A 12,684-nucleotide genomic window follows, 5' to 3' on the forward strand; every position below is an offset into this window, starting at 1 on the left:
TTGTAAACCTCCTTATTAACTACACGTACTCTCTTCCACAGCTGGTCTTAAGCCAAGTTCCTTGCTGTCAACAGGCAGTCTGAACCTAAAACACTTAGGAGTGGTAATATCACCCTCAGCATCAATTATTAGAACTGCTCAGAGAGACATCTTGAAACCTTCTCCAATCAGAGAAGTCCGTGATCCTTCAGGTGAGCAAACATGCGCTTCAATGAGAAGTTATCCCCTTTATGTCAATGCATGAAAGTAAGTTTGTCAACATGGAAGATAAGGACCACAATCAAATGGACATTTATATAGATATTTCCCAAAAATAGTTACAAAATTAAATTTATATATTTTCTGAAGTGTGATTCTAGTTCATAGATTAAATTGAAACAAACTTGTTTCTGAGACTAAAACTTGAATGGGTGATGGAAATTTTAGAATAAATGAGAAGTTAAAGAGCAATCAAATTTCTGCTCTATTTAATCTATATTTGAGTTTTGTGTGAAACGATAACAGTAATTTTGAAACTGAGACAAGAAATAAAGAAACAAACATTACAATTTGTTTAATAAGATTTGGTAATAAAGCTGGCCTTTTTTTGTTTTAATGTAAAAGCTACAGTATAACCAAATAAATTTTTTAAAAATCATGCCAAAAAAATCTTCTGTTGACTAAAACAGTACCATTTCCCTATATTATCCACTCAGAGATTCCATTTCTTGACTAGAAATCGGATTGCTTGCTCTCAATTTTTAGTGTTCCAAAGTGATGTCCAGGGCCTTTATGCATACATGGACAGCCCAGCTATCCACTATCACACTCTTGCCGTGATTACCTCAACATGCTACTTGAAGAAGTAACTATCTATGTAAAGATTAGATGCTGGTAGATTTCTTTGAGTGGCTTCAAGTTAAGTAAGTTTAGTCAGAGTGAAGGGCCTTTATACTGATGTATCTCACGTGAATTGATTTGCACTTGGTCAAGTATTTTTTACTGGGAAACGAAGTGTCAGGAATAATGGCAGAAAGGCAAAAAAAAGTGAATAAACAATTTGAATAGGGAAGAGGAGTAGGATAAAGAGGAATTTGGTCTTGATTGAAGGGTTATTCCCCTGCCTGAACTATAGAAAGAAATTCTTTGTGGGATGTCCACTTATAATAAAGCGATGGTTGCAAATGCAGAGCCAGGTATGTACCAATTGCCACTGATCCCCATAACAATGAGTTTTATGCCATGGGATCCAGTATAAGTTTTCAGCGTCTAATTTACTGCTCTGTTTTGAGCTGTCATCAACTTGGGATTCCTATACTTAAGTGGGAATTTTCAAAAGAGTTTTTGAGAGCAGTTTTGAGTTTTTTCTTCTGCCCACCTGGTAATGATTGTTGAATTTTAGAGATCTATTCACTGCCCTTAATGTTAATTGTGCATCAGCTGTCCTTGTGTATATTTTCAAAGACTGGTTATTTTACACCAGTTACTGAAATATTGAACTGATGCAAAGAACTTTGGAGTAGTGCAACAGTCACTGGAGTTGGTCAATTTCTGAATTTGAGTTGTAGATGTCCAAGGTATGATCTCCCACACAAGTTGTTTGATTGCTTTAATGTAATCAAAATTTACATTTTTTATTATTTTCTTCAGGTAGAGATCTCTAGCTTAATTTATCAGAAAGAATCAACCCCCTTTGATCTCATTGTTCCTGTCTGTTTTTTTTGCCTTCCTGTCAGTTCTTTTAAGAGATCAATAATTCTGAAAGCTAACCATTCTTAGTTCACCTCCAGTAATAAACAAGTATTCTATATTTTGCTTGCCTTGCTCAGATAAATTCTGTTTCTTCAAAGGAGTGCAAAAGGATTGTATCTCCTCAGCCACATTTTCAGGAAGAATGTGCTTCTTTCAGAACTGCTTGGCTTAACAGCAGTGGTTCTAAGCCAGGTTTTTAAATAGCTAGTATATTATTTTGCCATAAAGCTTTAGTTTTAAACATTACATTTCCCTGTCTTTCAGTTTTATGAATCATTATTACTGATGCACAATTTTAAGAATTGAAATTGTTGTCCAATTCCAGTAAATCTTTAACTTTATTTAAATGTGTGAATATTCTGCAGAAGAAGTTTCCTTTGTTTCAAGAACGGGAAAAACAAATGACTTCACGAAGCTGAAGGGTTGGAAACACAAGCTTGCACAACAGTCAGAGTCTTCACCCTCCAAGCAGGTTGAAGCAAGTAAGGTTATAAATTGTTGCTTGCCAGTGACAGTGTGCAGTTGAGATAACTTTTAACTCACAATCAGCTGGGACAGATCACTCCATTTCAACACTTTAGCACCCAGGCAACAAATCTGAAAACGTATCAGTGTGTTCCTTTTAGTTCTGAGTTGCAAAGGCCTAAGCTGCTGACTACTCCAACCCTTCACCCCTTTTATTTCTCACCTCCTCTCTCCCAATTGTCATCCTCCAATTCAGCCTGAAGGAAAAAGGGAATTGCTAAGTTTACTCATCGGCTTTTAGTCTTTTGTTATGTTGTGTTGATGCTTGCTTTGGGATGAGAACCTGCAGATTCATACAGCATGAAGAAAGTACTCCATACTTTAATTAGAAAGTAATCTATACTTTAATTCATTGAATTTATTATTTTTATTCAATAACAAAGCTTTCCCAGAGCTATTTCACTCAGTGTGTTATGACAATAATAGACAGGAGGTATGGCCATTTAGCCCGTTGAGTTTACTCCATCATTTGATCATGGCAGATTTACTTTACCTCTCAAACCTATTCTCCTGCCTTTTCCCATAACCTTTGACACCCTTATTAAGTACCTTCCTATCTCCAATATACCCAATGACTTGATCCCACAGTTATCTGTGGCAATGAATTCCACAGATTCACCCTCTGCTGACCAAAAAATTTCCCCCTCATCTCATTCATCTCCTTCTACTCTGAGGCTATACCCTCTGTTCCTAGATATGTCCACTATTGGAAAGGCCCTCTCCACCTCCATTCTATCTAGGACTTACAATATTCAGTAGGTTTCAATGAGATACCATGCTCATTCTTCTGAACTGCAGTAAGTACAGTCCTAGAGCCATCAGATGCTCCTCACACATTACGCATTTCATTCCTGTGAACCTCCCCAATGCTAGCACATCCCTTCTTAAACATGGGGCCCGAGACTGGCTACATTATTCCAAATGTAGTCTGACCATTGCCTTATTATTACGTTGGTGCTTTTATATTCTTGTACTCTTGAAATGAATACTGCAGTAGGCATGGTAAAGAACTGCATACTTGCCATAATTGTTGGGACGAATTAAGTTTAAGTAGTATACTTCAGTTGATGAAAGTTTGTCTGGACAATGCAATAACCAATGAACTGATGATTAATGTTTTGGGGTCTCTTCCAGGCACCAATTTAGAGGCATCCATGAAAAATCGTTCTGTTTTCTCAAGTGACAAATTGGATGAATATCTAGAAAATGAGGAGAAAATTATTAAAGAGCGTGCTGCTCTGTGTGTGAACAAAATGTCAAAAGTTGTTTATGAAATGCCCACCAAAAGTTCCAGTTACATCCGCACATTGGATAGTGTTTTAAAACAACGGGCAACGCAAGCCAACACTAGAGAGTCCCCCTCATCCAGTCGAACTTCAGTTTCTCCACAATCCATTCCTGCTGGCTCTGTTTCCAAAAGCAAGAAGCAGAGTGGGACGATCGTAGAACATGACTCGGCCAGTAAGGCGCAGAAGTCTGTAAACAGTGCAAAAGTGGCCTCGACACCAGCTAAATCACCAGCTAAAAGCTCCCGTTTGCGGTTCTCTTCTTCAGCCAGGAGACTTCCTGGTATATCTAAAAAACAGATGAAGTTGATGCATCTGGAGAATAGTGCCCTCTGGTCTGGGAAGCCAAGGACTTACATTACAGAGGAGCGAGCAGAGGCATCCCTTGTTACTCTGTTAACAGCACAGGTATTGATTTTTCTCTTACATTGAAGAAAAAGTGAGGATAGTTGTTACCGAAGTTCTTGGAGAATGCAAATCTCAAATAAATTGACTTCATCAGTTAACAATTGTATTACATTTTTCTGTTGACTGTAGATCAGGTAATATTTATTTGGAACATAAGGAGACAATATAAACATAACACGTGGGAGGAGGATTAAGCTATGAGTCTCCCGTTTTGGATTCATTAACTTAGAGTCAGATCTGATATTTGTCCTCTCCCTCACTTTCCTGTCTTCTACTTCTCATTTCCCTTGTAGTCTATATCAGCCTTGAATAAGTTTAATGCTGCTGCATCCATAGCCCTATAGTGTATAGAACTGCAGACTTGTAAGGGAACAGATAACTCTTCACCTCAAACTGAAATAACATTTCAGCTGCCATCTGAAAATCCAAATATATACAGTATGTTTATTAATTCCCCTTTATACATCCGTATGCTACATAGAACAGTAGAGCAGAGTTTGGATCCTTTGGCCCATGACGTTGTGTCAATATAAAATAAATCTACTTCATGATCAATCTAACCCTCCACACCTACACAGCCCATATCCCTCTAGTTTATTTTATATTCATGTGCCTAACTGTCACTTCTATTGTATCAGCCTCTACGACCATCTCTGCGTTGTGCTGTGGGCACCCACTACTCTTGTGTAAAACAAAAAAACTCCTTCCTCTGGCATCTCCCCGAAGCTTTCCTCCACTCACCTTAAACATATATCTTTTAGTGTTGGCCATTGCTTGCCTGGAAAAAATGTGCTAGCTATCCCTCTATCTTTCCCCTTTATAATCTAATACACCTCTATCAATTGCCTCTCACCCTCTGTCAATCCAAAGAGAAAAATCCTAGCTCACTTGAGCATACTTCAGAAGGCATGTCCTCTAATCCAGGCAGCATCCTTGTAAATTTGAAACTTCTCTGATGCTTTCACATCCTTCCTATAATGAGATGACACAGTATTGTAAGCGTGGTCTAACCAGAGTTTTATAAAGCTACAACATTACTTTGCATCTCTTCAACTCAGTCCCCCAAATGAAAGCCAACACACCATTTGCCAAATTAACCACCCTATTACCTTGTGCTGCAACTTTGAGTGATCTATAGACATGGACCCAAATATACCTCTGTTTGTCCACACTGCTAAGAATCCTGCCCTTGACCCTGTAGTATGCCTTCAAGTTAAATCTTCCAAAGTTTATCACTTCCCACTTTTCCAAATGGATTTCCATCTGCCACTACTCCACTCAAATCTGCATCTTGTATATGGGTTACAATAGGATATTGCAACTGTCCACAACATCTCTGTGCCTTCACTTCCCCATCCAAGTCCACAAAGAGTACGGGCCCCAGAACAGGTTCCTGAGGAATATCAGTGGTCAGCTGCCTCCGGGCAAAATGCTTTCCATCTCTTACCACCCTCTGCCAGTTCCAAATCTGGGCAGGCAAGTTCCCATGGATTCCATGCCTGAAAGGTGTCAAACAGAATTTTACTTCCCTGAAACCATGTTGACTGTGCTTGATAGTCTTACATTTTTTTCTCTATTTCCCCTTCAATAATGGATTCCAGCAGTTTTCCTATAAGCTTAAAGTTCTGTGGATTTTGCCTCTCTCCTTTCTTGAAATGTGGCATCTTGGTCTACAGAATCCAGGGGATTTTGATGGATTATACCCACTGTTTCTACAGCCACTTTAGGCCTCAGGAAGTAGGCCACTAGTTCCTAGGAATTTGTCCATCTTGAGCCCCGGTTTGCTCAGTATTTTATCCCTAATAATAGAAATTGATATAACTCCTATTTCCGCCTGCTCATCTACCATTTTATTTATTCAATCGGCTTTCCTAGTTCACCACCCAGTTCTCTTCTTTAATCATTGTAAGTGGGTTTATTTAACACTGGAACACAGGGACATTTTTATTTATTAAATATGGAGACCAAAACACTATTAGTTACTCCAGGCCCAAGTGCACCCAGGAGAATTGCATCAATGTTTTCCTGCTTTTATAGCCTTTTGCAACAAACTCTTACTGTCTCTAACGTTATCGGATTGCTTCACCAAGAGCAGACAGAAAGCTTTGCCTCAGTCACCGTTGCAAACTGCTCTACTATGGCAGTCATTTCCATCCCTTTCATTGAGAATTACCAGAGGGAGAACCAGATCCTTTGCAGTCTCTCATTTTATCTGATTTTGATGTGAACTTTCAACAAGGTATTGATGGCAGATGTAAGTCTGCTTTTTCGATCTCTGCAATATTGCTTTACCACTGTAAGTATATTGTTAAAGTACCCCTGCCTTATTAATTTTAGAATCTTCACTATTCCAATGGCCAGCTTCCCGAGTTCAATGCTCCATAAACATGAGACCATCAAAACTTTTACTGGTAGGGTTGTTTTCTGACCTGTGATAATTTCCTCTCCCTATAATTTCAAATTCCTCCATGACATGTAGCTCTCTGGGAAAACTGCTCATCCATTTCTGGCTATATGAAAATCCCTAAGTTAAGTTGGCTTTGGATACCAAGCTATAAACTCTAGAATTGCTTGCTAAATCTCTCCATCTCCCCATGTCTTTTGCCTCTTTTAAACCACTTCTTAAATACTTTCTGATAAAAAAATTTTAATTGCCATACTAACATTTCTTGAATGATGTAATATTTTATATGTATAGGTGTGTGTATCACTCACTCACTCTTGAGAAGCAACTTGGGATGTTTTGCAATGATGAAAGTATCATTGGTTCATACTCTGAATGCCAAGATTCTGTGTAAAGCTTGTTTTGCATGCTGTTTATATAAAGTGTGAGATTTTGCACTGCAGGATCAACCAGGGTCGGTCTTATACAGTGAACAGTAGGGCACTGAGGAGTGTGGTAGAACAAAGGGATCTGGGAATACAGGTACATAACTTGTTGAAAGTGGTGTTACAGGTAGATAAGTTGGTAAAGAAAGCTTTTGGCATATTGGCCTTCGTTAATCAATTTATTGAGTGCAGAAGATGGGATGTTATGTTGAAGTTGTATAAGATGTTGTTGAGGCCCCCTTTGTGTGCAGTTTTGGTCACCTACTTGCAGGAAAGATGTAACCAAGATTGAAAGAGTACAGAGAAAATTTACATGGATGTTTCTGGGACTGGAGGACCTGAGTTATACAGAAAGACTGAATAGATTAGGACTGTATTCTTTATAACGTAGAGAATTTGGAGGAGATTCGACGGATGTGTACAAAATTATGAGGGGTGCAAGCAGGCTTTTTCCATTTAGGTTGGGTAGGACTACAACCAGAGGTCTTGGCTTAAGGGTGAAAGGGAGAAATTTAAGGAGAACATGAGTGGAAACTTCTTTGCTCAGAGGGTCGTGAGAGTGTGAAATGAGCTGCTAGCACAAGTGGTCCACGTGAGCTCGGTTTCAGTGTTTAAGAGACGTTTGGATAATAGGGATATTGGAGGCTATGGTCCTGGTGCAGGCCGATGGGAGTAGGCAGTTTAAATGGTTTTGGCATTGACTAGGGTCTGTTGCTGTGCTGGACTTCTCTATGACTCTAGAGATCTAATTATTACACTGTATTGAGCTAGAATAAGGTAAACAATTACAATGCTGAATAAAGTGTAAATATTACCCAAAAATGCGGTGTAGGCAAACTATAAATTGTAAGATCATAATGAGGTAGTTTGTGAGGTCAAAAGTCCATTTTGAAAGTAAGTCTGTTCAAAAATCTGATTACAGTAAGATAAAAATTGTCCTCGAGTCTGGTGGTATGTGCTGTCATGCTTTAGTATCTTATGCTCAATGAGAGAGGGGATAAGAGAGAATGTCTGGGTGATCAGTAGTATGTATGTGTGCTAATTAACTAATTCTAAAACTAATTAAGATCTACAATTAACTAACATCTGTACTGGTTAACATTTGAGATTTCAACTGACTGCAGTCTCAGCTGACAGCTTTCTGGTGTACTGGAATTTCAGGTTGCTAGTGCTTCTTGAGAACAGGACCCTCACTAACTCGTGGAATGTCCTCTACTTTAGAAAAAGTACAGTCTCCTCACAGGAAGGTGATCAGGGCTCTGTTTCTGTGGTTCAGCACCAGTCAAATCCCAAGGATGTCAGACTACAAAGTTTCAACATGTATTTACTTTCAAGATAAATTTATTTCCAGTACACAAGTGTAAAGGAGAACAAAATAATTGAGAAATTTGAAGATTGTTAAATCTCTAATTTTTTTCAATAGCTATTTTTAGCTTTGTAGTTGGATCTTTTCTAAGTTATTCTTGCAAGTGATGGTCAAATGTGAAGTACTCTAACTATTGTGTTCGCCATTGATAGATAACTTACGTATTCTCATAGAAAGTCAGCGACTTACACAATTGCCCAGCCAAAGGGGATGGTGGTTGTGGTCCTAGCAGCAGGGAACAAAGCTCCATGAAACTTCATGCCTTTTGTTGAAATTATCTTTCATAAAAGAATAGTAAAACAGAAGGCTGATATTTTTTTCAAGAAATAGTAATGATCCTATTTGCTATGAGAAGAAATTTGTGCTAGTCTTAGTTAATAGATGGGGTTTAGAAGGGGAGAAAAAAGGATCAGCCATGATTGAATGGTGAAGCAGACTCAATGGGCCAAATAGCCTAATTCTGCTCCTATGTCTTGTGGTCTTAAGATTTATTACTGTATTTTGTATTAATTAATACATGCTTTGCTATCATGATTTAGGGTTCACTGTCATCAAGGAAACGTAAGATGGTATCTAGACAACTGCCAATGTGTAAGAATGAGTTCTGTCGTTTGGGCTGCATATGTTCCAGTCTCTCGCATGTGAAACAGCCGCCCAATCATTGCCGCAAACCAAAGTGCATGCTGACTTGTAAATGTCCAAAGCAGAAGGTGCTGGTGCTAAAGTCATTTGCGAGACGTAAAAAGCAGATGAATAAAGCCCTCAGAGAAGATTTAATATTCTATGATGCATTGGCAGAAGATGAAGATTGGAAACCAAGAGCCAAAAAGAGGAAAAGGAAGAAGATGGTTCGATATGGTTAGTGGCAACTGGATTAACATTTCTCAGCATTAATTATCTCCAGTAAAATGTAATTTTGTTAACAAGTTTGAAAATGTAAGTCTGTTTATGATTTGCAGGTAGATTACATGGTTCTTTTCTGTATGAATCTCGCTTATCATAATAAGATTGAAGCTACTTGCATCTATGAAACATTCCTTTCTTAATATTTTACAGCGGACTTAACATGCAAAAATATGTCAATACATGTGATACTTAAAGTTCTGTATGTTCCACCAAAAAAGAAATTTTGCTTGATGTTCAAGAATGTTATGCAAGATAAGAATAGACAACAGTTTATTTTAATAAAGTTCCATGCATTTAGAACATTGAAAAGGATATTAGGCTGGAGAGGATTATTGGACTAAAAGCCCAGAATCGTGCTTCCCGGATATCTTTCAAAGGTAGTCATTTTGGATTTTATTACCAAGCTGTCTGCATATTAGTTGTTAGTTTTAAAGACTAGATGCTTATTGAGTGGAAAGAAACCATTGGTGTTTTCACCTCTTGAGACAACAGGATTTGAAGTGAAGTCTGCTCCACAACTGTATTACATAAAATGGGATTTTGAGGCCTTGCAATCATTCAGTTGGTCTTAAATTTGACTTCCAACAGGAGAAGGCTGAGAAATAATCATCAATATCCAGTTCAATCAGTTGCAGGATTATTCATCAATTACTTTGTTGCAACAAGACTTCTGCATTTTTTGAGCAGACTTTTGTTGCTTCTATAACAGACTTTCAAATATGCATGTGTCTTCTTGACCAAATTTTTTTCCCTTTCATGATACAATGCCTCTCCACCCCCCCAACCCCCACCACTCCTTGAGTTACTAGTCTTGAAATACATGTGGTATGAATATATGCCTCAATATTTCAGTTTTTAATTTACTGGCTAAATCTTGTCTACTTGTTGCCACCTCCTGTTCTGCCTGTTTTTTTTTTGTCTCTATCCACTTTAATATGACATTTCCATCCCTCCCCACCATGTCAGCTGTTTTAGCCAGTTGTCAGCCAAGGAGCAACCATCATTACTAGGGGGTTTACCATAATCATATAGACTGAAGCCTCAACGTCAATCTTTCAATTTACTGGGTTATCAAGATTGCAAATGACTGGTTCCTGATCAGTAGGTTTAGCAATCAAAGTTAAGAATATCCTGGAAATGCACTCAATAGGACTGAAAGTTTACATTATGCCTATGTACCAAGAATAAGTGGGCCATGAAAATAAAAACAAACTGCACATGCTGAAATCTGAAATAAAAACAAATGCAGGAAAATTTCAGCAAATGGGGCAGTATCTGTGGAAAGAAACAGGAAGTGAGCTGTGCACTGTATGAAAGAATGTTGTACCACATTTAGTCTGTGGCTAAATCTTGCATACCACTAAATTTTTATGCCACATCAGTGCATTACTGGGGAGAGCATTCAATTGTTGGAGGTCTTTTGATGAATTGCAAAATTGTCATTTATGATCAAAGTGGACATTCAACATCTTGCCATATTTGAAGAACAAAGATTTTTTTTAGTACTTTGATGGAGACATAATTTAATGTTCTTCCTTTCTACCATTTATTTTAGAGAACAGTGGCATGCAAAAGTTTGGGCACTCCTGGTCAAAATTTCTGTTACTGAGAATAGTTAAGTGAGTAGAAGATGAACTGATCTCCAAAAGTCATAAAGTTAAAGATAAAACATTCTTTTCAACATTTTAAGCAAGATTAGTGTATTATTTTTGTTTTGTACAATTTTAGAGTGAAAAAAAAGGAAAGGAGCACCATGCAAAAATTTGGGCGTCCCAAGAGATTTGAGCTCTCAGATAACTTTTACCAAGGTCTCAGACCTTAATTAGCTTGTTTAGGCTATGGCTTGTTCACAGTCATCGTTAGGAAAGGCCAAGGGATGTAAATTTCAAAGCTTTTTAAATACCCTGACTCCTCAAACTTTGTCCCAACAATCAGCAGCCATGGGCTCCTCTAAGCAGCTGCCTAGCACTCTGAAAATTAAAATAAATGATGACAACAAAGCAGGAGAAGGCTAGAAGAAGATAGCAAAGCGTTTTCAGGTAGCCGTTTCCTCAGTTCGTAATGTAATTAAGAAATGGCAGTTAACAGGAACGGTGGAGATCAAGTTGAGGTCTGGAAGACCAAGAAAACTTTCCGAGAGAACTGCTTGTAGGATTACTAGAAAGGCAAATCAGAACCTTGATTGCAAAAATCTGACTGCAAAAGACCTTCAGGAAGATTTAGCAGACTCTGGAGTGGTGATGCACTGTTCTACTGTGTAGAAACACCTACACAGATATGACCTTCACGGAAGAGGCATCAGAAGAAAACCTTTCCTGCATCCTCACCACAAAATTCAGTGTCAGAAGTTTGCAAAGGAACATCTAAACAAGCCTGATGCACTTTGGAAACAAGTCCTGTGAACTGATGAAGTTAAAATAGAACTTCCTGGCCACAAAGGTATGTTTGGTGAAAAAAGGGTGCAGAATTTCATGAAAAGAACACCTCTCCATCTGTTAAGCACGCGGTGGATCGATCATGCTTTGGGCTTGTGTTGCAGCCAGCGGCATGGGGAACATTTCACTGGTCAAGGGAAGAATGAATGCAATTAAATACCAGCAAATTCTGGAAGCAAACATCACACCGTCTGTAAAAAAAGCTGAAGATGAAAAGAGGATGGCTTCTACAACAGGCTAATGATCCTAAACACACCTCAAAATCCACAGTGGACTACCTTAAGAGGCACAAGCTGAAGGTTTTGCCATGGCCCTCACAGTCCCCTGACCTAAACGTCATCACAGATCTGTGGATAGACCTCAGAAGAGCAGTGCATGCAAGAATCTCAGAGAACTAGAAGCCTTTTGCAAGGAAGAATGGGCGTAAAACCCCCGAACAAGAATTGAAAGACTCTTAGCTGGCTACAGAAAGCATTTACAAGCTGTGGTACTTGCCAAAGGCGGTGTTACTAAGTACTGACCATGCAGGGTGCCCAAGCTTTTGCTTTGGGCCCTTTTACTTCTTTGTTATTTTGAAACTATAAAAGATGGAAATAAATCTAGCTGAAAATATTAAAGGAATGTGTCATCTTTAACTTTATGCCTTTTGGAAATCAGGTCATCTTTTACTCAGCTATTCACAGTATCAGAAATTTTGACCAGGGTGCCCAAACCTTTGCATACCACTGCATGTTATGTATTCATTTGGACTTCACATTATTTTGGTTAAAAATAAAAATATTAATGAAGAACTTTAAATTCCCAATGCTGACGAGGCATTTGAAATATGTTGTAGATTAATTTTTATATATAGAAGAACGGTAGATATGAAAGGAAGACTACTAGAAAACTCTATTGTATACCAAACAGATACCAGAAGACTAGAAATCTATAAATTTTGGCATTTTGGATATGCTTAAGAGGTGGAACAACAGGCAGCCAGGCCCAATGTAGAATATTAAACTAAAATTATAGTATTTATTGTAATATTTAATTTAGGTCCTTCTTCTTGGTAGGATGAGTATTAGTACCGTTAATTGCTATGCCAAGAAATCCTTACACCCAGTTGATTACCTGTAGTGTTAAGAAACAAAGTGAGTTTGTACCAACCAAGCATTATCTATCAGCAAACACTGAAAAGGTGTAAAACTCCGCCATG

General features: G+C 38.2%; 1 protein-coding gene across 3 annotated transcripts in view; it reads left to right on the plus strand.

Moving 5' to 3' along the window:
- Nucleotides 1-12,684, plus strand: part of mgaa (MAX dimerization protein MGA a) — a 106,651-nt gene that overhangs the window by 40,129 nt on the left and 53,838 nt on the right. For all 3 annotated transcript variants that reach the window (XM_073040316.1, XM_073040317.1, XM_073040318.1), the window contains 4 exons: nucleotides 42-191; nucleotides 2,097-2,213; nucleotides 3,391-3,950; nucleotides 8,685-9,003. In XM_073040316.1, the coding sequence (XP_072896417.1) occupies nucleotides 42-191; nucleotides 2,097-2,213; nucleotides 3,391-3,950; nucleotides 8,685-9,003 (1,146 nt within the window). The remainder of the gene's footprint in view (nucleotides 1-41; nucleotides 192-2,096; nucleotides 2,214-3,390; nucleotides 3,951-8,684; nucleotides 9,004-12,684) is intronic.

Source organism: Hemitrygon akajei, chromosome 3 (assembly GCF_048418815.1).
Source record: "Hemitrygon akajei chromosome 3, sHemAka1.3, whole genome shotgun sequence".
Lineage (NCBI taxonomy): Eukaryota > Metazoa > Chordata > Chondrichthyes > Myliobatiformes > Dasyatidae > Hemitrygon > Hemitrygon akajei.